Source organism: Malania oleifera, chromosome 4 (genome assembly GCF_029873635.1).
Source record: "Malania oleifera isolate guangnan ecotype guangnan chromosome 4, ASM2987363v1, whole genome shotgun sequence".
Classification (NCBI taxonomy): domain Eukaryota; kingdom Viridiplantae; phylum Streptophyta; class Magnoliopsida; order Santalales; family Ximeniaceae; genus Malania; species Malania oleifera.
In genome coordinates, this window is record NC_080420.1 from 105,133,622 (window position 1) to 105,157,080 (window position 23,459).

General features: G+C 38.3%; 2 protein-coding genes across 5 annotated transcripts; one reads left to right on the plus strand and one right to left on the minus strand.

Moving 5' to 3' along the window:
* Positions 1-4,922: 4,922 nt before the first annotated feature.
* Positions 4,923-22,530, plus strand: LOC131152661 (probable ribose-5-phosphate isomerase 3, chloroplastic). 3 transcript variants are annotated; one of them, XM_058104449.1, is made up of 2 exons: positions 4,923-5,946; positions 22,303-22,530. In XM_058104449.1, exon 1 carries the CDS (start codon positions 5,041-5,043, stop codon positions 5,941-5,943), a length of 903 nt encoding a protein of 300 aa, XP_057960432.1. In that variant the 5' UTR covers positions 4,923-5,040; the 3' UTR covers positions 5,944-5,946; positions 22,303-22,530. The 3 variants fall into 3 exon arrangements, with proteins under 3 accessions (XP_057960432.1, XP_057960431.1, XP_057960430.1); XM_058104448.1 differs by lacking the exon at positions 22,303-22,530 and adding an exon at positions 8,181-8,473; XM_058104447.1 differs by lacking the exon at positions 22,303-22,530 and adding an exon at positions 6,078-6,332.
* LOC131152662 (uncharacterized) lies at positions 7,900-10,455 on the minus strand. Of its 2 annotated transcripts, XM_058104451.1 has the most exons (7): positions 10,294-10,455; positions 10,036-10,153; positions 9,779-9,940; positions 9,432-9,515; positions 9,188-9,316; positions 8,954-9,082; positions 7,900-8,280 (listed from the first exon to the last, which is right to left on the minus strand). In XM_058104451.1, the coding sequence occupies exons 2-7, from the start codon at positions 10,151-10,153 to the stop codon at positions 8,210-8,212; spliced, it is 693 nt and encodes a 230-aa protein (XP_057960434.1). In that variant the 5' UTR covers positions 10,294-10,455; the 3' UTR covers positions 7,900-8,209. The 2 variants fall into 2 exon arrangements, with proteins under 2 accessions (XP_057960434.1, XP_057960433.1); XM_058104450.1 differs by having other exon boundaries at positions 10,036-10,330.
* Positions 22,531-23,459: the final 929 nt, after the last annotated feature.

The following is a 23,459-nucleotide window of genomic DNA, read 5'->3' on the forward strand; positions in this document are numbered from 1 at the left end:
ATAATAGTTGCTAAAGATTCATTTAAGGAATTCACAATTTGGTTGGACATGTCAAAAAGTGAGTGATTTGTTTTCTACTTTTACTTGATATCCAACTTCATTTATCTTTTTTTAAAAGATATGCAAGCTATGTTGACCAATACTTGTAGCATTTTGAAATTTTATAAAGTTGGTTCTATGTGTGATAATGGTTGGAAATGGAGAAAAATTGTCAGCTTGTTTTAAAATGAACACATTTATTTCAGTGCAATAGTTCAAGCATGAGTTATAATTGCAACGAAGAAGGATGCAAGGATTGTTTATAAGTATCAGTGTCATTCGAATACCTTATCAAGTAATTTAGAACTTATGTCATGTCCTTTGTTCTTGCATGATTAAGATGCTTATTTTATGGCTATGTTCTAACATATAATTAATAAAATTTGTATAAATTATTACATTTTTAAGGCATAAGCACTAGCATTATGAATGATCCTTCCCAGCATGGGTGATTGGCTTGGCTTAAGTCGGAGAAGCTAGTGGTTTGGGTGGTTGTAAGCTAGTTGATAGTGTTGGATCTTGTAAGGCTATTGAAGCAATAGAGGAAGCAAAAGAAGCTAATGGATACAATGGTTTAAACACTATGTTCCTACACAATCTATAGTAGATAAAACTTGCAATCTAAATTGGACTAGTACCATTTGGTTTAAGCACTATATCTCTACACAATCTTTCAGCTTGGTTAACAATTAAAGATAAACTAACCAAACTCAAAAAGCTTTGTTTCTCTTTTTGAAGTGATATATTTGGTATATTGTGTTGGTCAAATTTTGATATTCAAAGTCATCTCGTTTTCAACCATCTTATCAATATATAGACGTGGGTGTGTGTTACTACAAGACTGAAGGTCCATAAAACTATCACAAATGGAGAAGATACCATACTTGGCTTTGTTGCTTTGTGCAATATCATGTTGATGACTAAAATTTTCATCCACACGACTCCAATATAATGCATGAAAATTTCAAGTTAAAAGTTTGTGATCATTGTTTGTTTTTTCAACTTGTATATTTTTTATAAACCTACAAAAATAATTTAAAAATTTGTGTTTTAGCATTACCTTCAAATCAGAATATTCTAATTCTAAAATTTAATTACACAACTCTAATTAATACAATTACAATTTTAAAGGAAAAATTTGTTGAGGAAGACCACAAATCAAGGAGCAAACATGAGGCCCCAATTACGTGATATTTCCTTTGAGAAAAGTCAGCAAATCTTTTTATTATAGAAAGGAGCGTGAAAATTTATTTAGGATTGATTTTGTATTTTCTCCATCGTTCCCCAATTACAAGTATAAATAGGGGTTGTAAGTTGTTGTAAATATATAATTTGAATAGAATTATTTTTTTATATTCTTCTTCTTCCTTCGATTCTATATTTCTTTTTCCTCTGTCCGTTTTGCTCTGATTTTTATCATGGTATCGACTCTATAATCTTAGCACACACAAAGTTTTTGTTTCCCGAGATGTCATTTTTCATGAAGATATTTTCCCTTTTGCCTCTTCTAAACTTGAACCTACAGACCCTGTCCTACCTTGTCATGTATTTTCCCTTGACCATATTCTAGATGACCCATCTCCCATTCCATCACCATCACCATCACCATCAACATCTCCTTCTTTAGTGCCCCGACGATCTAATCGTCCCACTCAGCCACTGATATACTTGAAGGATTTTCATGTGGAACAGGTTCTACCATCTCGGCCCACTCAATCATCTGACTCTGCGTTGGTTCGTTCATCTAGTTCATCTAGTACTCCTTATCCTCTCATTGATTTCCTTTCTTATTCCCGCTTAACTCCTTCTCACCGTGCCTTCACCACATCCATCTCTCTTGCCAAAGAACCACAATCTTTCTTGCAGGCCATGACCGATCCACACTAGCGTACTGCTATGCGTGTTGAGATTGATGCTCTCAAGCTCAACAATACCTGGATCCTCACTCATCTCCATCTTAGTAAGAAACCTATTGAATGTAAATGGGTCTATAAGATCAAATATAATCCAGATGGATCCATCGAACGATACAAGGCTCGCCTCGTTGCCGAGGGTTACAATCAACAATAAGACATTGACTATACCGAGACATTTGCTCCAATCGCCAAGACGACCACTGTTCGCACCATTTTGGCTTTTACTTCTGCGCATAATTGGCATCTTCATTGGCTTGATGTCAACAATGCTTTCCTCTATGGAGATCTGGAAGAAGAAGTATACATGTAGCTTCCACCGAGATTTAGACGAAAGGGGGAGACTAGAGTATGCAAGCTTGTTAAGTTTCTCTATGGCCTTAAACAAGCTTCGAGGCAATGGTATGCCAAGCTCTTATCCACCCTTATTGATGCAGGGTATTCACAGTCCAAGGCAGATTACTCACTTTTCATTCGATCCCATAAAAATAATTTCACTGCCATTTTAGTATATATAGATGACATTATCGTTGCAGGAAACAGTTTGGAGTAGATCAATGTGGTCAAGAAATTTCTAAGTGACTACTTCAAGTTCAAAGATCTGGGAATTCTCAAGTATTTATTGGGAATTGAAGTGGCTCATTCAACCAAGGGAATATTTCTATCTCAGAGGAAGTATGCCCTTGAGATATTGGAAGACATTGGATTCCTTGGAGCTAAGCCTAGCAACTTCCCCATGGAACAAAACCTCGCACTCAGCGAGAGTGTAGGTGAACTCATTACAGATCCTTCATCATATAGACGATTTGTTGGAAGACTAATTTATTTGGCTATCACAAGACCAGACTTAGCCTATTAAGTACATGTACTTAGTCAGTTTATGGACAAGCCACGTATACCACACTTGGATGCAACACACTGAGTCTTGTGGTACATTAAGAAATCTCCACGCTAGGGGCTTTTCTTGTTGGCTTCTAATGAAATCAAACTCCATGCATACTGTGATGCAGATTGGGCATGCTGCAGGGACACTAGACGATCAATCACTGGGTATTGCATCTTGCTCGGAAATCACTCATTTTTTGGAAGACCAAGAAGCAAACAACGGTCTCTCGCTCCTCAACTGAAGCAGAGTATAAATCTACGACCTCTACATACTGTGAGGTCATTTGGTTAAAATCTTTACTCTCAGATCTTGCAGTGACATATTCTCAACCAGTCAGACTGTATTGTGATAACAAAGCTGCTATACATATAGCCTCAAATCCAATGTTTCATGAACGAACCAAGCATATCGAGATAGATTGTCATGTGGTAAAAGAAAAACTCCAAAATGGGATCATTCAAACAATCCATATGCACACAAGTCAGCAACCCGCAGATTTATTTACCAAAGCTCTTGGACTTGCACAATTTAATTACCTACTTAGCAAGTTGGGTGTTATAAATATCCATGCCAACTTGAGGGGGAGTGTTAAGGAAGACCACAAATTAAGGAGCAAACATGAGACCCCCAATTACATGATATTTTCTTTGAGAAAAATCAACAAATCTTCTTATTATAAAAAGGAGCGTGGAAATTTATTTAGGATTGATTTTGTATTTACTCCATCATTCCCCAATTACAAGTATAAATAGGGGTTGTAAGTTGTTGTAAATATATAATTTGAATAGAGTTATTTTTTTATATTCTTCTTCTTCCTCTGATTCTATATTTCTTTTTTCTCTGGTCCGTTTTACTTTGATTTTTATCAAAATTAAACAAGTTCCAATTAGGTATAGGGAAGTGATCTTAATAATGCCATTAATCACAAAAGAAATTAGAAATAAATAAATGAGTATAATCTCAATAGAAAAAAAACTTAATACATGCAACTTTGTTAACTTCTTTAGCCAAGCTTCAGTGATTTCCATTTTTTGAGAAATATAACAATATGTCAATTAACATTATAACCAAATTTTAAAAATATATACTTTTATATTGTTAGAAAATAAAATGAAACCTGCACAATAGTGGCGGCGATGTTACAAAATAAAGGGAAAGACTTTAGAAGTTAAGGTTCTCCTAACAAAAAGCTAAGGAAAAAAAGTAAAAAAGCATTTTATTATGTATTATAAAAAATTAATTTAGGAAAAATATTATTTATTTCTAAGCCATTTAATAAATGTTTTATTTATTTATTAAATTAAATTAAATAGTTTTAGTGGGATCTCATAATTTTCTTTTACACACACACACACACACACACACACACATATATATATATATACATTAATTCAAAATCAACCAAATTAGTAGTTGCCTTCTAAATATGTACTTTTCTTTGATATTATCATTGAATATATTTTAGTGCATTTAAAATAATATTTCTATCAATAAAAGTCAAGCAATTAATTTCTCAAATCAAGAAAACTCTTAAATTTAAAATTAATAATTATATTATTACATTATATGATAGTTCTTTATTGGGAATACTGAAAGTTCTAAATTTAAGATTTGGAATACAGTATTAATGCGTAGTATAGGTTTATTTGAAATTTAAATTTAAATATAAACAAATTATTGTTGGTATTTTTAAGTTACACAAAAAAATTTATTGTTATTGATTTATATATTAGATCAAATTTTAAATTTTAATTGGTAAACTTTTGAAATAAAATTTCAAAATTACATAAATAATAGTTGTTATACATAGAATTTAGAAGGCCGAACCATAATAATGACTTAAAATTTTTTTAAATATATTGTGGTAGGTGGAGAGAAAACTTACCATTTAAAAAAAGGGAAAATGAGTGGCTGCTGACTCATTATAACAAAAATAATCACACAAAATAATATATACAAATAAAAAAGAAAAAAAGAAATCTTGGCTCTACAATTCCATTTGTGTTTCTATTTATCCAATTCAAATTTTTTTTAATTTTAAAAATATATAAATGACTGAAATCCCTCTTTGGTTTTTCCATGCTTGTTTTGTTGACTTGGACTTCAAGCTGAAAGCCAACCTTTCGTTTCTCACGCTTCTCCTTGTGCGTCGCTTCCCCTCACCTACTACTCCCCACCACGCCCATCCTAGTTCTCTCCCCAATGGCCACCTTATCTCTTTCCTCTCCTCCTTCCCTCTCCTCCACGCGCCGCGGCAACCGCCACCGCCCCCACCACCGTAGCGCCACCCACCTCATCCTGCGCACCCCCACCCACGTTCACTCCCACTCTCGCTCGCGCACCACCCCCATCAAAGCACTCTCCGCTCCCTCCCCTTCCCCTCCGCCGCTGACCCAAGACGGCCTCAAGAAGCTCGCCGCCGATGAGGCCGTCAGCTACGTCAGCAGCGGCATGGTCCTCGGCCTCGGCACCGGCTCCACGGCCGCCTTCGTCGTCGCCAAGATCGGCGAGCTCCTCAAGTCCGGCCAATTGACCGACATCGTCGGAATCCCTACATCCAAGCGCACCGAGGACCAAGCCCGCTCCCTCGGCATCCCCCTCTCCGGCCTCGACGACAACCCTCGCCTCGACCTCGCCATCGACGGTGCGGACGAGGTCGACCCCTATCTTAATCTCGTCAAGGGCCGCGGCGGGGCTCTTCTGCGCGAAAAAATGGTGGAGGCGGCGTCGGAGAAGTTCGTGGTTGTCGCCGACGACAGCAAATTGGTGCAGGGTCTCGGCGGCAGTGGGCTCGCGATGCCTGTGGAGGTCGTCCAGTTTTGCTGGAAGTACAATTTGGTGAAACTGCAGGAATTGTTCAAGGAAGAAGGGTGCGAGGCCAAGCTGAGATTGGGCGGAGATGGGAAGCCTTATGTCACTGATAATTGGAATTACATAGTGGATTTGTATTTCAAGACTCCGATTAGGGACGCCGAAGCGGCTGCGAAGGAGATTTCGGCATTTGAGGGGGTCGTGGAGCATGGGTTGTTCCTGAACATGGCAACGGCGGTGATTATTGCCGGAAAAGATGGAGTGAGTGTGACGAACAAGTTCCGGGCGGGTTAAGGAGTGAGAATTCTTTCCCTTTTATGCTTAATTGTTTATATTTCTTGATGATTTCTAGCTGCATTGTTGTAACGCTTAGATGGCTCATCTGGATATTCATCTCAATTTTGTATTTTTTTTTTTTTTTTTTATAGCATGTGGTTTGGTGGTGGGCATGTTGAAATTGGATCACCAGAATAGAATTTTAGATGAAGGTGGAAATTTCTGAAGTTGTTGGAAATATATTATGTCTTGCTCAATTGAGATTTGGGCATCTCAACATCCTTTTATTTGAGTTGTACAAATTTTTATTTCCTGTGTTGGAAGTTGGAATAAACAAGGCCTCTTTTCGTGTATGTGAAGAAGTTGAATGCTTTTAAACAATATCTATTACATGATGGCTGTGTTTTTCATTCTATTATCCATAAAACTAGTTGCTTTGTGGTACACGAAAGTCAGCTTGATGTTCTTTCTAAGAAACACCAAAAACTCAAAAACAAAAAACAAAAAACAAAAAAGCAGAAACAAAACGTGTTTTTTTTTTTCTTGAGAGTTGAGTCTTATTACTTAATAATGGTAAAATATTTAGCGGCTGCTCGATTTAGGAGAGTGCCCAATTCATTTCTTAGCTTATGTATATGTTGAGCAAACTAAACCTGGTGCAAACTTTAGAATTGTTGTCAAAAGCGAGCTGGGGAGCATGTTTCTGTTTCTCTTTTTTTTTTTCAGTTCGGTGCTGAAAAAATCAGATACTAGAAAATGTCTGATTATATACCTAGAAAGATCAAAATGCAGGTAGGATAAAGGGGCAGGCGTGAACGAGTACCTGCAGGAGGACCAAAGAAAGGCACTGATGTTGTGGTAGGCAGATTGAGTGCCAGACTGCAATGTAAACAAAATACGATATAATGCTAGAACTGTGGTCTTAAGTGAAGTTGCCCGGTTGGGGTGCGTATGGCTGCATCAAGTTGGCAGCTAGTGTAGAGAAGTAAGATGTAAGATGGGATCAGTATTGGATTTGACTATGTTGGGATGAACAAGTGAAAGATTTTGAAGGACAAATGAAAACTGTGTCAGGGTGCTATCAGAGGTGGTTTAGTAGATCAATGAGCCCTCACCCTACATTTGGGAGCTTGGAATATTGACCCTAAATTTGGACAAATTTTTAGAGTTTCATCCAATCCATTCACATCCAAAGTCAAATCCAAGACCTGAACTTTGCGCTCTTGAATGCAACCTAAGAATATTTTAGTTAGTACAAATTGAAGATGTAAAAAGAGGATTTAAAAGGTCACACTTTCAATTTGTTCTAGACATATGTTAAGTTATGCCATTGGCTATTTCCTCTAAGTTGGGGATTGAATGATGCATAGGATCTTAAACTTGGAAAACATTTTGGTTCTGTTTGGATTTAGGATTTTGTTTAAGGAAATGAAAGATACGAGAAGGAAAGTTATTTTCTGTTGTATTTTCTCTCTAAATTAAATGTTATTAAAAATAAAATATTTTAGTATAATTAAAATATTAAAAATAAATGTTAATGATGTTATTGTATATTTTATTTTCTTTCTCACTTTTCTTCATAACTGATATAAAAAAGTAGATTCATTAATAGGAATCATATTTTCAAAGTTCCAAATGGGCCTAGGGAAAGGGGAAAAAAATATGGAGGAAATAATTGGTTATCAAGGAAAGTCAAAAAGAAATAAAAAATATAGTAATTCAATGCACAAAAATTTCATTTTCCACATTATTGACCTTTGATTTTTCTTATTTGAATAAATTTTCATTATTAAGAGTGTCTGATAAAGAGAGAAAATAAATGGAAAATTGAATTCTTTATTTTCTTTTCCTTTTCCTTCTTCAATCTAAATTCCTAGTTCAACTGGAGCATTTAGTTGAACTTTTCATTATCAGTTTCTTGAATCTGCATATTTTCTCTTAGCAGAGAGAGAGAGAGAGAGAGAGAGAGAGAGATATTATAACTCACAAAACAATCAATTATATATGTATGTGTAAAACAACTAATATACGTGGTCTTTATTCTACATTCTGCTTTATACAAGCCATCTCCCACCCCATGAATTTGTTCAGCTTATTCATAAATAATTGATTTTACATAAGAAGAATGGTAACAATGCAACAACAGACATCATACGAATCAGACCAACTATGAAGAAATCTCCTGTGGTGGAATGAAAACTAAAAGCCATGATCTCATATCTCAATCCAACAATCCTACTCTTCTTCATTGATAGGTATTGGGGGGGAGCTTCTCAATTTACTTCTACAGAACCATAGCCACGCACATAATCAAGATAGCAATCCAATGCAGCTTTCCTGGCAGAAATGAGGTTCCTATAAAACATGAGGCGCAGAGGGTGAGCATCAAGTTTTACTTGATATAAACTGAGTCGTTTGACCATTGGGTTAAGCTTTGAATAAAATTTTCTTTTCCTCATTGATTAAGTAATACTTGCTATTTGTAACTCCATTTTTTTTAACATTGCTTATGGTTGCGGGTATACAGATGGGAAGTCATTTCATTTTCTATTATGAAGTAGGAGAGAAGGCAAAATGTTTGACTTATCTAAACCTTTTGAGATCCTGCCACAATTTTCGTACACAAAACTGGGATTTCTTCCATTCGAAAAAGTGTTTGATTTTTTTACACATCAAACATGTTTTTAAGTGGACAATTGTGGTGGTGGTTAATAGTTGTACTAAGTTTTCCAAAGATGGATGATCGGATCACTTCTGTTATCTACACTAATGTTAATAAAAAATCAATTGATCGCACATAAACGAAATTGGGAATTCTTCCATTCGAAAAGGTAGCGGAGTCATGAAAGCAAGTTTCTGAGCAAGTTATCAACCTAGATGTTCCGTGTTTGATTTTTTACATATCGAACACATATTTAGGTGGACAATTGTAGTGGAGGTTAATTGTCGTTCTAAGTTTCCCAAAGATAGATGATTGGATCCACTCTGTTATCAAAAACTGATGTCAATAAAAATCAACTGGTCTCACCTTCGTTCCCGCCTGGGGTAATTGATGATGGCGATGTAGTAGTTGAGGTAATTGATGATGGCGATGTAGTAGTTGATGATGAGTTTGCCACCTTAATCCCAAGCCTGGCACAGTCGGACCCAATTGTACCTTGATATAGATGAACCACCAGGAAAATGTAGATCAATATTTTGTCTCTTGCAGATTGTAAGTTAATTTCTAGTTAATTTTTTTCCCTGGGGATTGTGTTCTTACAGTCACTGAAGCAGGGGTAAACTGAGATATTGAGAAGGTTTGAATAACCAGCTTTGCATTCACAGGTGTAGGTATATGTGGTTTTGTTCTTGATGCATGTACCCTCTCCACAGTACATCCAATAGCAAGCTATGAAGTCACAAAATTACAGGGGAAAAATAAAAAACAAAGATATTAATTGCAAACTTATAATTTCTAAAGTAAAGATTTGAAGATTATATGACGGGAAGGTGATGATAATTACGATCAAAGAAGGAGACATTATGAGGAACTGACGGAAAAGGTGGAACAGGGGCAGGGGCCGGCATGCATGAGTAATCCATACTACCTGCAAAGGAAACATGGACTGCCTTGTCAAGAAAGTTAAAAAAAAAAACTTCTTATAGCACTTAGTTTAATTTTTTGGGTAATTTACTTCCTTTTCTTTTCTTTTTTAGCTTTTTTTTTTTTTTTCCCACTCCTAGGCGCCACATATCATACAACTTGGGTTCTTAGGTAAGTGAAAATCAGAAGGAAGTAATTAAGAAGAAAACAAATAAACTTATTGATCGAGAAGATAGAAAGAGGGGAAAATAGAAAAAGAACACATACAGTTTGGGATGACGCAAGGGAGAAAACGGAGATGATGTTCGCCGTCGTCGTCGAGCCTTGTCCTCTTCCAGCCTGAATCACACTCGCAGATGAAGTTGAATGGATACTGTAAACCTGCTTTGCACGAACCCTTCCCGCATTCAACTTCCTCACAGATTTTGTCTGCTCCATCATCAACAAATCACCCACCCATGCATGGGTACATATGTGTGCGTGTGTGTGTGTGTGAGAGAGAGAGAGAGAGAGAGAGAGAGTACCATAGTAGGGAGAGAGAATAGGAGACAAATCTTCAAACCCCTTGACATATATGGCTAACATAGCAACCGCAAGCACAGGAGCTAGAAGAGACATGGCAGCTGTAGCATAGGAAGCCATCTGTTCCACAGAGAGAGAGAGAGAGAGAGAGAGAGAGAGAGAGAGGATGAAGATGAGAGAATGAAGGTGATGTTACCTTTAATAGGGTGAAAACAATTCTATTTGGAAATTGAAGGCATAACGTGAAAATTGAAGCATACTGGATAGAAGCTTCTTTCAGACTTCACAAATATAAAATCTGCAACGGGTCTTTCATGCAATCCCTATATGATATTTTTAATCATTTCTTCTGCTGTTTCTACGTTTGAATTTGACTTATTCTTTTCCTCTCCTTGTGTTTTTTGTTTTGAGGTTGAAAACATGCATCTAATAGCAACTAGAACCCCATATATATATATTAGCAATTTGTTATTACCAATTTACCCTTCATTTTATGCAAGTACATTTCGTGCAAATTATTATATGCATGGTCACGAGTATGTATGGTGGCTTTGATTGCGTGGGGTTGAAGAAAATGCATCAAAATAAAGCTCCCATTCACTTCGCACAACTGCCACATCCAATTACTGAAACTACCCCTCATCATGGATGATATTTGCATAAAATGAAGGGTAAATTGGTAGTAACAAATTGCCATAGGTAGCTTCAGCAATTGGATGTGGCAGTTGTGCGAAGTCAATGGGAGCTTTATTTTGATGCATTTTCTTCAACCCCACGCAATCAAAGCCACCATACATACTCGTGACCATGCATATAATAATTTGCACGTCAAGCATCGAGATTTTTTTTTTTTTTTTTTGCCTTTTGATAATTCGAGAACTCAAACCATCATCGCGCTATTATGGACACTATGGTGCAGCACCATATCTGGGAGTTGAAAGCCGCCCACCCATTGACGCATCCCTAGTAATTTATCGGAGTAAACTCTTAAGGGGGAATTGAATCCGTGACTTTCGAGTCACCAAAGTTACAAGTTGTTCTTATCACTTGAGCCAACCCGACTGGATTCGAGAATATATTAGATGTAGTTGGTGCTGCTAATCAACATATCCATTCGTTGAGAGATCCTTTTATATCCATTCTTGATGCACCAATCATGTGGCAATACTACGTTAGTTCCTGTGCAATGCATTACTAGAATCATACTTCTCTCTTTCACTGAACATAGTATGCCTACTCCTTTCTCATTTCTCATAACATATATCAATACTAGAAAAATATTTACATCATTACATAAATATATAGTAGATATGCATAAAAGATACACCCTAGAACTACTCGCCATGTATAAACCCCTGTGGTCAGGGTTGTGTGGCCCGAAGGCTGGACTACAACCCGGGGGATCAGCCCAAGCCAAGTCAACTCTCTATTATATATGTCAGCAGGCTTTCGCAAGCTCATTTACGGGTCCGATTGCATCTCGGTCAATCGGCTAGGACCACCCAACACCACATGTTCGTAGATATGGGCGCATGTGGTCAAATGGTGAAACTCTCTCTAGCAATGGTACCGCGCTCGCAACACTAGGTCCACTGGTTTCCTAAAACATATCTTGCAATTTAAGTAAATAAAACTGTACATTAAAACTCATTTCATAAAACCCGACCACTCGCTGTTTAATACCACTTGGGTCTCTGCCCTCACAAAGTACAAATTTTTGGGCCTCAGCCCCTCTGTTACAATTTGGCCGTTTAATACAAACTCCAGCCTCAAAATAAGCTCTATTATTTACAAAACCCGGCCTTAGTCATTTAATACAAACTCGACCTTTGCCCTCTCATAAGTTCCTGTATTTCTCAAAACAATTCTAGTAATTTCGCAAACATTTTAGTATTACACAAACATATCCATCCTGATATTTCCATCACTCTAAAACTCATATGCACATGCCACACAATTTTCCATATTTAAAACATAGCCTGTAGGCAACCACGGAAAACACTGAATAAATGGTTTGTAGGATCAAACCGAACTTTCCACCGTTCATTTCTACGCAAAATATCATATCATATATCCTAAGTTTAAAAACAAACTTTTTGAACGATTGATTTTCAGAAGAACAACTGAAAACATAAACGTACTCACACCATAAACATATCCATTGGTAAAAAATGATAAAACACTGCATTAAACATAATCTCCTTACTTGATTTCGAAACAAAAATCGAAACGCTCGAAAACCAAATCCCGACCTTTATCACCAAATCGAAAATCTAATCCACTAATACTGTAGATCTTAGCTCCCTAATCTTCGCAGTAAATTTCGATCGTCGAAACGGGCGACGAACGACGAAGAATTGTAGAGAGAAAGTGAACTCGCTAGTTCTAGGGAGAGAGCTCCCTGATCTTCGCATTAAATTTCAATCGTCGAAACGGGTGATGAACGACGAAGAACTTTGGGGAGAGAGAGAGAGAGAGACTTTTGACCTTGTCAAGCTCGTCGACGAATTGGTCCCTTGTTGACAAACCATAGAAGGCTGCTCGTCGCCCGAACCTCTTCCCTCGTCGACAATCCCAAGCCTGATATTTTTCCTATCGATCAGGATCTTTTCGTCGACGAGACTCTAAATTTTGGCAACGAAGCTCTAAAGGGCCTTTGTCAACGAGAATATTGGCTTCGTCGATGAAGCCTGCAAAAATTCCTTTTTTTATTCCTTTCTTACTTTACAAGTTCGGGTATCTATAATCTTCTCTCCTTATAAGAATTTTGTCCTCGAAATTAGCTAACTGATACCGAACATACTTTAATTTACAACTCAACTCTACATAAAAGTCGACAGCCATCCACATAGCGGCTTCGACCCAAGTTTGTTACATACCCTCGCTTATGGCGGAAGAATACCGTGGATACAACATAAAGTCTCATTATATCACACTTTTATACTAACCTCTCTCTCAAATACATGAAAATAACTAGTAACCCCACAAATTACCTTACTTGACTGGAGCTAACCCTCTCTGAAGAGTTGTGGGTACTTCTGGCGTATCTCAGCCTCTAACTCCCAAGAAGCCTTCTCTACTGCGTGGTTCTGCCACAATACTTTCACTAAAGATATCTCCTTAGTACGCAATTGCTGTACCTTCTGATCCAGAATCTGAACTAGTACCTCCTCATATGATAATGCATCTCCGATCTCTAGAGGTTCATAACTGAGCACGTGCGAAGGGTCTAACACGTACTTCCTCAGCACGGATATGTGAAACACGTCATGAACTCTGGATAGTGTTAGGGGCAACGCTACCCAGTAAGCAACTGGACCTACCCTCTCCAGGATCTCAATGGCTCGATGTACCGAGGGCTCAACTTTTCTTTCTTCCCAAACCTTATCGCCCCTTTCATCGGGGCAATCTTCAGGAATATCTTATCCCCGATATCAACTCTAACTCCCATCGGCGAGTATTCGCATAACTCTTTTGCCGATTCTGATTTGCTTTAACCCTTTCTATGATAAGCTTGACATTTGTGGAGGCCTGGTGGATAAGTTCTGGTCCCAACACCTGCCGCTCTCCTGCCTCATCCCAATATAACAAAGATCGACACTGATGACCATACTGTAGTGACCCGGAGAAATTATGGTATTTAAATAATGGAAGAAGAAATTAGAGAAGGAAATTATATAGGGTCTCGTCGATGAACACAGGGAATTCGTCGATGAGCACACATAAGGGGCTTGTCGACGGGGACATGTCTCGTCGACGAGAAGATGCAGAGAGGATATACCATAATTCTGAATTTCGTCGACGAGGAGTAAGCATTCGTCGACGAACTTCCTTCTTGACCTCGTCGACGAATTCCAGTGTATAAATAAGCCTAATGCTCATTTTTTTGATCGAAAAACCTGCGAAAATTCCTCTCTCTCTCTCTTTCTCTCCTCTCAATTCATCCTTCCTCCATTCTCTCTAAGATTTCAGGCCAGATTCTCGTCGGGTCGACGATCTCAAGCCACCACGACACTCTTGGGAAAGTTCTTTACAAAACCACTGGAGTGGATCGTCGGTGGGGCTACTTTGAAATTCATCACAAATTCAAGGTAAGACTTTTTATTCAAAATTTGGTCTTTTCGTAGTTATAGGAAATGTTGTACACAGAAAAATATTGAAATTTAGTTATGAGAGATGTTTACAGGGTGTTGAATGGGGAACCTTGCGGGTGTAGGACTAGTTTATTTTAGAGGCTTTTTAGGAATCAGGTAAGAGGATAAACTAAGTTAGTTGTTTTTCATGAAAATATATGCATAATTTTACAGTATTTAATTTCAGGAAAATAAATGTATATTAGTATTATGTTTGGAAAATACTGCTGTAAATAATGGTATAGTTTAAATATGAATAATACCTATCTTGTGTGGCATGAGTAAAATTTACCATGAGAATACTATGTTTGCAAAATAAATATGATTTACTGTTTCTGGAAAAATGTTGGAATGATACAGAGATTTTATATGATATATCGGCATATGGGCCGAGAATTTTATCTAATATGTAATACGCCGTATGAGTCGTGATTGATAAAATACGAAATGTTAAGTAAGGGCCGATGATTTTCACGTTATGTATGCAAAATGATATGATGATATTAATTTGAAAATTATTATTATGAAATAGCCATGTATCACTGTTTAAATATATGCTATATGTTATCAGAACCTGGTTGGCTTGGTTTAGGCTTTCACGAGTACGTTACCGTAGCTATATGATTACGATCATGATGATGTTAGTGCTACCGCTTACCGTACGGGGGCAGTGGGAGAATTGATAGTTGATGTGGTTAATCGTAGAGCAGGGGCCCCTAGTGTACGGACCAGGTCTGATAGACCCATCGTACTTACAAACTTTTACTTTTGACTTGACAGTGGTCGGCCATCCATTGTCAGGTCCCGCATTCGGGTCGCACAACCCAGTCATGTGGGGTTAAGACATGACAACAACCAGCTACCCTTCCAGGATGTTTTCTATGTACAGTATTATGAGATGATATATAAATATGAAAACTTAGTATGTTATACCATGTTATACTTACATATGTTTTCTCAGATATGATACATATGATTTTCATTAAGAATGCTTATGTACTGTTATATGTATAACACGAGAATACTTATGTTGCCACACACTGAAATTAGTTTATTTCCCTTACTGAGAGGTGTCTCACCTCAAAATTATACAAACATTTCAGGAGCCCTAGGTAGGAGAGCGGATAAAGTTCCGCAGCATTAGAGTTCAGCCGTTTTACCCTGTCTAAAGGGTAAGTCTGTTGCTAGAGTCTGACGGATTTGTGGGTGGCAACCCTAGGCCACTTTTGGACATTTTTGGGTTATGTATATTTTTATGATGTATGTAGTAAACTCAGGTATTATACTGATTTGGTGTTTTAGTATGTATATGATTTTACGTTTCCTGCTACTTAGGCTTCCATATTGTATTTTGGGTATATCCCCGGTACCCATGGGTCCAGATGGATTATGAATTTTCAGGTCTATTATAAATAATAAATAAAAAAGTAATAATATGGTAAAATAAGCAGGTCGTTACAGTTTGGTATCAGAGCCGAGGTTGTTAGGTTATGTAGATTTTAGTGTGCAGCGGAAACGATGCTAGAGTATAGGAAAATGATTTAAGGTTTTGTTCTACAGTTTAGAGGCAGGACTTCCGTGGTGGTTTCTGTGTTTTTCTTGGGGTGACGATTTCAGGAAAATCATAGTAAACTATTGTTGGGTTGTGTTCTTAGAATGTAGGACTGGAGTTAGGAATGAGCCGAGGAAGTTAAGATAAGGAACTATGTTAAGTGTGTAAATTATAGGTATAGGGTTTTTAAGTTACGTTTATTATTTTTCAAGATGGATTCAGGAGGAGGTAGTGCCACTCGCATGCGAGTGGCAGTGATGGAGCAGGGTCCTTGAGTGCAGGTGTGACTGATTCTGATGCAGTACTACGTAGCGTGGTTCAGCAGGTCATGACTGAGATCACTAGGAGCTCTAGAGAGCAAGGAGGTCCCGTTTGTAGGGCATGTGTGCACAATAAAGAAGTTTACTAAGATGAATCCTCCGACGTGTTCTGGAGGAGTTGATCCTGCAGCCGTTGAGAATTGGATGCAGGAGATTACAGTGTACGGAAGAGTAGAGGGTTCTCTTCGTCACTTATAAATTGACAAGGGAGGCCAAGAGGTGGTGGACTGCTGTAAGACTTTTGGAGCAGCAGAGGACTACACCGATAGTCATGACATGAGACCAATTTAAAGAATTATTCTTTGACAGATATTTTTCAGCTACTATCAGCGAGGCAAAAGTAGAAGAGTTCTTGAGTCTGAAGCAGGGATAGCTGTTGGTCCAGCAGTATGCGGTGTGGTTTATAGAGCTCTCTCACTTTACTCTGTATGTTGTTCCTGATTAGATAAGGAAGGCGAGATATTTTGAAAGAGGATTGAGGAGAGACATATACAAGTAGGTGGTGGTACTAAAGATTCAGGATTTTGTTGAGTTAGTCGATAGAGTAGTCTTGACAGAGGTTGGTGAGCGTATGGATGCAGATGAATAGGGACAAAAGAAGAGATTTGCATCTTTAGGCTACCAGCAGGGTCATAGGTAGGGTCAGTGGAGGAGAGGAAACTATGGCAGAGGGCGGGGATAGGAAATTGGGGATCGTGAGGTTCAGATAGTGTAGAGTTCTCTGGTCTGTCAGACTTGTGGGAGGAGACACTGGGGAGAGTGTCGAGTATAGGGAGAGCTGTCTGCTATCGCTGCGGTAGAAAGAGACATCTGGTGCGAGGTTGCCTTACACCACCAAATATTGCTCCTACTCCTAGACCGTACCGGGTAGGCTATCAGGCGCCACATGGGGGCTAGCAGAGGAATATGGCTCTAGCCAGAGTTTTTGCTTTGATTTCGGGTGATGCTAAGATAGCCGGTGACGTGGTGACAAGTATGGTTAGTATGCTTTCTTTTAAAGTTATTGTATTATTTGATTCAGGAGCCACACAGTCCATGGGGTGTATTAAATTGTGTGGGGCAAAAACAAAGTTGTTAGAGACTGAATTATTAGTGACTACACCGACCGGGTCAGCAGTGAGGTGTAGTAGGGTAGTCTGGGGTTGTCTAGTAAATATTTAAGGGAAAATTTTGTCTGCCAATCTGATAGTGCTTGACATGTATGAATTCGATGTAATTGGTTAACAGCTAATTTTGCCAGCATAGATTGTCATTTACGAGAAGTGATATTCAGACCTCCGGGAAAATCAGAATTCAGATTTATAGGGTTGCGAGTGCAATCCCCGCCTCAGTTAGTTTCAGCTATTCAGGCGAGGAGACTACTCCTAAGTGTTTGTCAGAGATTCGTGGCGTTTGTGAAGGAAATGATAGGGAATGAATTGAAGCTCACTAGTACGTCCGTAGTAAAGGAGTTTATGAATGTTTTTCTAGATGAGTTGCTAGGCTTGCCACCTGATCGGGAGGTAGATTTTACTATTGATCTGCTTCCAGTTACAACACTGATCTCTAAAGCACCCTACTGAATGACGCTAGTAGAGTTAGCAGAATTAAAGAATCAGTTGTAAGATTTGCTCGATAAGGGTTTTATATGACCCAGTGTATCTTCGTGGGGAGCTCCAGTTCTATTTGTGAAGAAGAAAGACAGGACTATGAGGATGTGCATAGATTATAAGGAGATTAATAAAGTGACAATTAAGAACAAGTATCCTTTACTTTGTGTAGATGATTTATTTGACCAACTCTAGGGTACACAAGTGTATTCTAAGATTGACCTCAGATCAGACTATCATCAAGTAAAGGTAAGGATAGAAGACGTAGTGAAAACGACCTTCAGGACTAGGTATGGGCATTACAAGTTTCTCATTATGCCGTTTGATTTGACGAATGCTCCTGCGGTATTTATGGACTTGATGAATAGAATCTTCCACTAATACTTATACCAGTTTGTTGTTGTTATTATTGATGATGTATTGGTCTATTCGAGGAGCTATGAGGAGCATGAGATGCACTTGAGGCAAGTTTTACAGATGTTCAGGGAAAAGAAGCTGTATGCCAAGTTCAGTAAATGTGAATTTTGGCTCGAGAAGGTTGTGTTTTTGGGGCACGTTATCTCAGGAAATGAAATTTCTATGGATCCTAGTAAAGTTGATGCGGTAGTGAATTGGGCTAGACTGAGGAACGTTGATGAGATCAGGAGTTTCTTGGGGCTAGTTGGGTATTACCGTCGTTTCGTTGAGGGATTCTCATTGTTATAGGGCCTCTGACACGACTGACTAGGAAGAACACCAGATTTGAATAAGACGACAACTGTGGGCAGAATTTTCAGGAATTTAAGTAAAGGTTAGTCACAGCACCAGTACTGGTTATCCCATCAGGGGGTGAAGGTTATGTTATCTACAGTGATGCGTCCTTAAAGGGTCTTGACTGTGTATTGATGCAACATGGCAGGGTGGTAGCGTATGCTTCTAGACAGTTGAAAGAATATAAAAAAAACTATCCTATCCATGATCTTGAATTAACTGAAGTAGTACACGCATTGAAGATTTGGAGGCATTACGTGTATGGCAACGTGAAATTTTCTTTGACTATAAGAGTCTAAAATACTTCTTCACCCAGAAGAAACTGAACATGAGGCAGAGAAGGTGGTTAGAGCTTATTAAAGATTTTGATTGTACTATCAGTTACCACCTAGGGAAAGCAAACGTGGTGGATGATACATTGAGTATGAAGTTTGTGGGACCAGCGTTGACAGCTATGAGATCCAGTATAAGATCACGATGGATTTGGAGAGACTCAGCATAGAGTTGGTTGAGAGTGATCTTCAAGTATGTATTGCCAATCTAGTGGTGCAACCTACTTTGCAGGAAAAGATTAAAGCTGCTCAAAAGGACGATCCAAAATTAGCAGAGGTATTAGTTAGTGTGCATAATGGTCAGGGGGAGGAATTATGTATTACAGATGATGAAGCTTTACGGTTCCGTTTTAGATTGTGTGTTCTTGCTGATGCTGATATCAGGAAGACCATCTTAGAGGAGACTCAAAGATCTTTGTACACAATTTATTCCGACAGTACGAAGATGTATAGAGATTTGCGAGTCTAGTTGGTGGAGTAGTATGAAGAAAGAAATTGTCGAATATGTAGCACAATGTTTGACGTGCCAGCAGATAAAAGCTGAGTACCAGAGGCCGGCGGGCCAGTTGCAGCCACTTTTTATTCCAGAGTGGAAATGAGAACACATATCTATGAATATTGTTTCAGGGCTGTCGTCGGCATTGCATGACTAGAATGCTATTTGGGTGATAGTAGATCATTTGACTAAGACCGCCCATTTCCTTCCCATCAAAATCAGCTACTCTTTTAACAGACTGACAGAGATTTATATTCAGGAGATAGTCTGTTCCCACGGTGTGCCTGTGTCTATAGTGTCAGATCGAGACCCGCGTTTCACGTCACGATTTTAGAAGAGCTTGTAGGAGGCTCTAGGGTCTCAGTTATCTTTTAGTACGTCATTCTATCATCAGTGATATGGGCAGACTAAGAGGACGATACAAATATTAGAAGATATGCTTCAAGCATGCGTGCTAGATTTTGGGGGTAGTTAGACCCAATTTATGTCGCTGGTAGACTTTGCATATAATAATAGCTATTAGACCAACATTGGCATGACACCGTTTGAAACACTTTATAGTAGGGGATGTTGTTTTCCTTTATTTTAGGATGAAATGGGTGAGCAACAAGTTGTGGGACTAGAGTTTGTTGAGCAAGTGCGTGATATGGTTCAACTCATCAGAGATAGAATCAGTGCAGTTCAAAGTCGACAGAAGAGTTACGCCGATAACTGCCTCATAAAGTTAGAGTTTGATACCGGTGATCATGTGTTTTTGAAGATAGCTCCGTTAAAAGGGGTTATGAGATTTGGAAGGAAAGGTAAACTTAGTCTTAGGTTCATTGGCCCATTTTAAGTTCTAGAGAAAATGAGGCCAATTGCCTACAGGTTAGCTTTACCACTTGTATTGTCCAGGATATACGACGTATTCCATGTTTTCATGCTGAGGAAATACGTTCCAGATCCTTCTCATATAATCAACTATGGTGAATTAGAACTCAATGATTCACTAGTTTCTGAGGAGGTACTAGTACAGATTCTGTACAGAAAGGAGCAGGAAATGTGGAATAAGAAAATTCTTCTGGTAAAAGTTTTGTCGAGAAATCACACAATAAAAGAAGTTTCTTGCGAGCTCGAGGAACAGATAAGGCAGAAATATCTACAATTGTTCCACGAGTTTAGTTATAACTAGGTAAAATGTAAGTAGTTAGGTAATATTTTTTTTACAGGTACATGTAGTAGTTTAGTTAGTAAGAAGTCTTTTAGTTTTGGGAGAATTTTTATTTTATATATGTAATCTCCCAGGACTTGGAATGTAACCATGGTATTCCTCTGCCATAAGTAAGGGTAAGTAATAAAATAAGTAGACCGTTTTGCCTTTAAGGGATGATGAATCATATGAATGGCAAATTTCGAGGACGAAATATTATAAGGCGGGGAGAATGTAGTGACCCGGAGAAATTATGGTATTTAAATAATGGAAGAAGAAATTAAAGAAGGAAATTATACATGTCTCGTCGACGAGAAGATACCGAGAGGATATGCCATAGTTCTGAATTTCATCAACGAGAAGTGAGCATTCGTTGACGAATTTCCTTCTTGACCTCGTTGACGAAGTGACGTGGTTCATCGACGAAGGCTAGTGTATAAATAGCCCTAACCCTCATTTTTTGGTCGAAAATTTTGCGAAAATTCCTTTCTCTTTTGCTCTCTCCTCAATTCTTCCCTTCTCCCTTCTCTAAGATTTCGGGCCAGATTCTCGCTGGTTCGAAGATTTGAAGCCATCATGACACTCTTGGAAAAGTTCTATACAAAACTACTAGAGTGGATCATCGGTAGGGCTACCTTGAAATTCATCCCAAATTGAAGGTAAGACTTATTATTTGAAATTTGGTCTTTCCGTAGTTAAAGGAAATGTTGTACATGAAAAAATACTGAAGTTTAGTTCTGAGAGATATTGTTTAGAGGTTGTTAAACGGGGAACCCTGTGGGTGCGGGACTAGTTTATTTTAGGAGCTTTTCAAGAATCAGGTAAGGGGATAAATTAAGTCAGTTGTTTTTCATGGAAATATATGTATAATTTTACAGCATTTAATTTCAGGAAAATAAATGTATATTAGTATTATGTCTGGAAAATACTGTTGTAAATTATGGTATGATTTAAATATGAATAATACCTATCTTGTGTGGCATGAATAAAATTTACTATGGGAATACTATGTTTACAAAATAAGTATGATTTACTGTTTTTTGGAAAAATGTTGAAATGATACAGAGATTTTATATGATATATCGGCGTACGAGCCGAGAGTTTTAATATGATATGTCGGCATACGGGTTGAGGGATTTATGTGACATGTCGGCGTACGACCCGAGCCTTATATACGATATGTCGGAGTATAGGCAGAGAATTTTATCTAATATGTAATACGGCGTACAAGCCGTAACTGATAAAATATGAAATGCCAGCGTAAGGGCCGATGATTTTCACGTTATGTATGCAAAATGATATGATGATATTAACTTGATAATTATTATTATGAAATAGTCATGTATCACTGTTTGAATATATGTTATATGTTATCAGAACCTGATTGGTTTGGTTTAGGCTTTCACAAGCATAGTACCGTAGCTATATGATCACGATTATGATGATGTTTGTGCTACCGCTTGCCATACGGGGCAGTAGGAGAATGGATAGTTGATGTGGTTTATCGTAGAGTAAGCGCCCCTGGTGTACATACCAGGTTTGGCAGACCCATCGTACTTACAAACTTTTACTTTTGACTTGGCAGTGGTCGACCAGCCATTGTCAGGTCCCGCCTTCGGGCCGCACAACCTAATCATGTGGGGGTAAGACATGACAATAGCCAGTTAACCTTCCATGATGTTTTCTATGTATAGTATTATGAGATGATATATATGTATGGAAACTCAATATATTATACCATGTTATACTTACACATGTTTTCTCAGATATGATACATATGATTTTCATTAAGAATGCTTATGTAGTGTTCTATGTATAACACGAGAATATTCATGTTGTCACACATTAATATTAGTTTATTTCCCTTACTGAGAGGTGTCTCACGTCAAAATTATACAAACATTTTAGGAGCCCCAGTTAGGAGAGCGGATAAAGTTTCGCAGCATTAGAGTTCAGCCGTTTTACTCTATCTGAAGGGTAAGTCTGTTGTTAGGGTCTGACGGATTTGTGGGTGGCGACCCTAGGCCACTTTTGGACATTTTTGGGTTATGTGTATTTTTATGATGTATGTAGTAAACTCTGGTATTGTACTGATTTGGTGTTTTGGTATGTATATGATTTTATTTTATGTTTCCTACTGCTTAGACTTCCGTATTGTATTTTGGGTATATCCCTGGTACCCATGGGTCCAGATGGATTATGAATTTTCAGGTTTATTATAAATAATAAATAAAAAATAATAAAATGGTAAAATAAGTAGGTCGTTACACATACAATGCTTCATATGGTTTTATCTCTGTACTGGCTTGGTAGCTGTTATTATATGCAAACTCTACGAGCGGTAGATATTGAATCCAACTATCCCCAAAGTCTAGCACACACACCTGCAGCATATCGTCTAAGGTTTGAATGGTCCTTTCTGATTGTCCATCCGTCTGCGGATGAAACGAGGTGCTGAAAGTGAGCTGCGATCTCAAGGCATCCTGCAAACCCTTTCAGAATCGAGAGGTAAATCGTGGGTCTCGGTCTGAAACCATAGAAACAGGGATGCCATGAAGTCGTACTATCTCCTGCACAGATAACTCTGCCAGCCTATTCATGGAATAGCTAACTCTAATAGGAATGAAGTGTGCAGTGTTCGTCAACCGATCCACTAGAACCCAAATGACATTCTGCCCACGCAACGCTGCAGGTAACCCCGATACAAAATCCATAGAGATGTGCCCCACTGCCACTTGGGAATGTCAAGTGGCTGTAGTGGTCCTGTTGGCCTTTAGTGTTCTACCTTAATCTGCTGACATGTCAGGCATTGCTTAATAAATCTAGTAATTTCCCTCTTCATGTTACTTTACCAGAATGATTCTCGCAAGTCTCTATACATCTTCGTACTTCCTGGATGAACAGTATAGAGAGAGCGATGAGCCTCCTCTAGAATGACCCATTTAATATCGACGTCATTCGATACACAAATCCGGGTATGGAATCTCAACATCCCATTAGCAGAGACATTGAAATCCGACTTAAATCCATTCTGCACTCCTTCCTTAACCTCTACCAGCTCTGCG

Excerpts from the sequence above, each read along its gene's own strand:
- LOC131152661 (XM_058104449.1), top strand. The coding sequence starts at position 5,041 with ATGGCCACCTTATCTCTTTCCTCTCCTCCTTCCCTCTCCTCCACGCGC.
- LOC131152662 (XM_058104451.1), bottom strand. The coding sequence starts at position 10,153 with ATGGCTTCCTATGCTACAGCTGCCATGTCTCTTCTAGCTCCTGTGCTT. Across the intron at positions 9,516-9,778 it reads CCCTTGCGTCATCCCAAACT|GTAGTATGGATTACTCATGC; the intron begins GTATGTGTTCTT and ends TTTCCTTTGCAG. Across the intron at positions 9,317-9,431 it reads TAATGTCTCCTTCTTTGATC|CTTGCTATTGGATGTACTGT; the intron begins GTAATTATCATC and ends GTGACTTCATAG.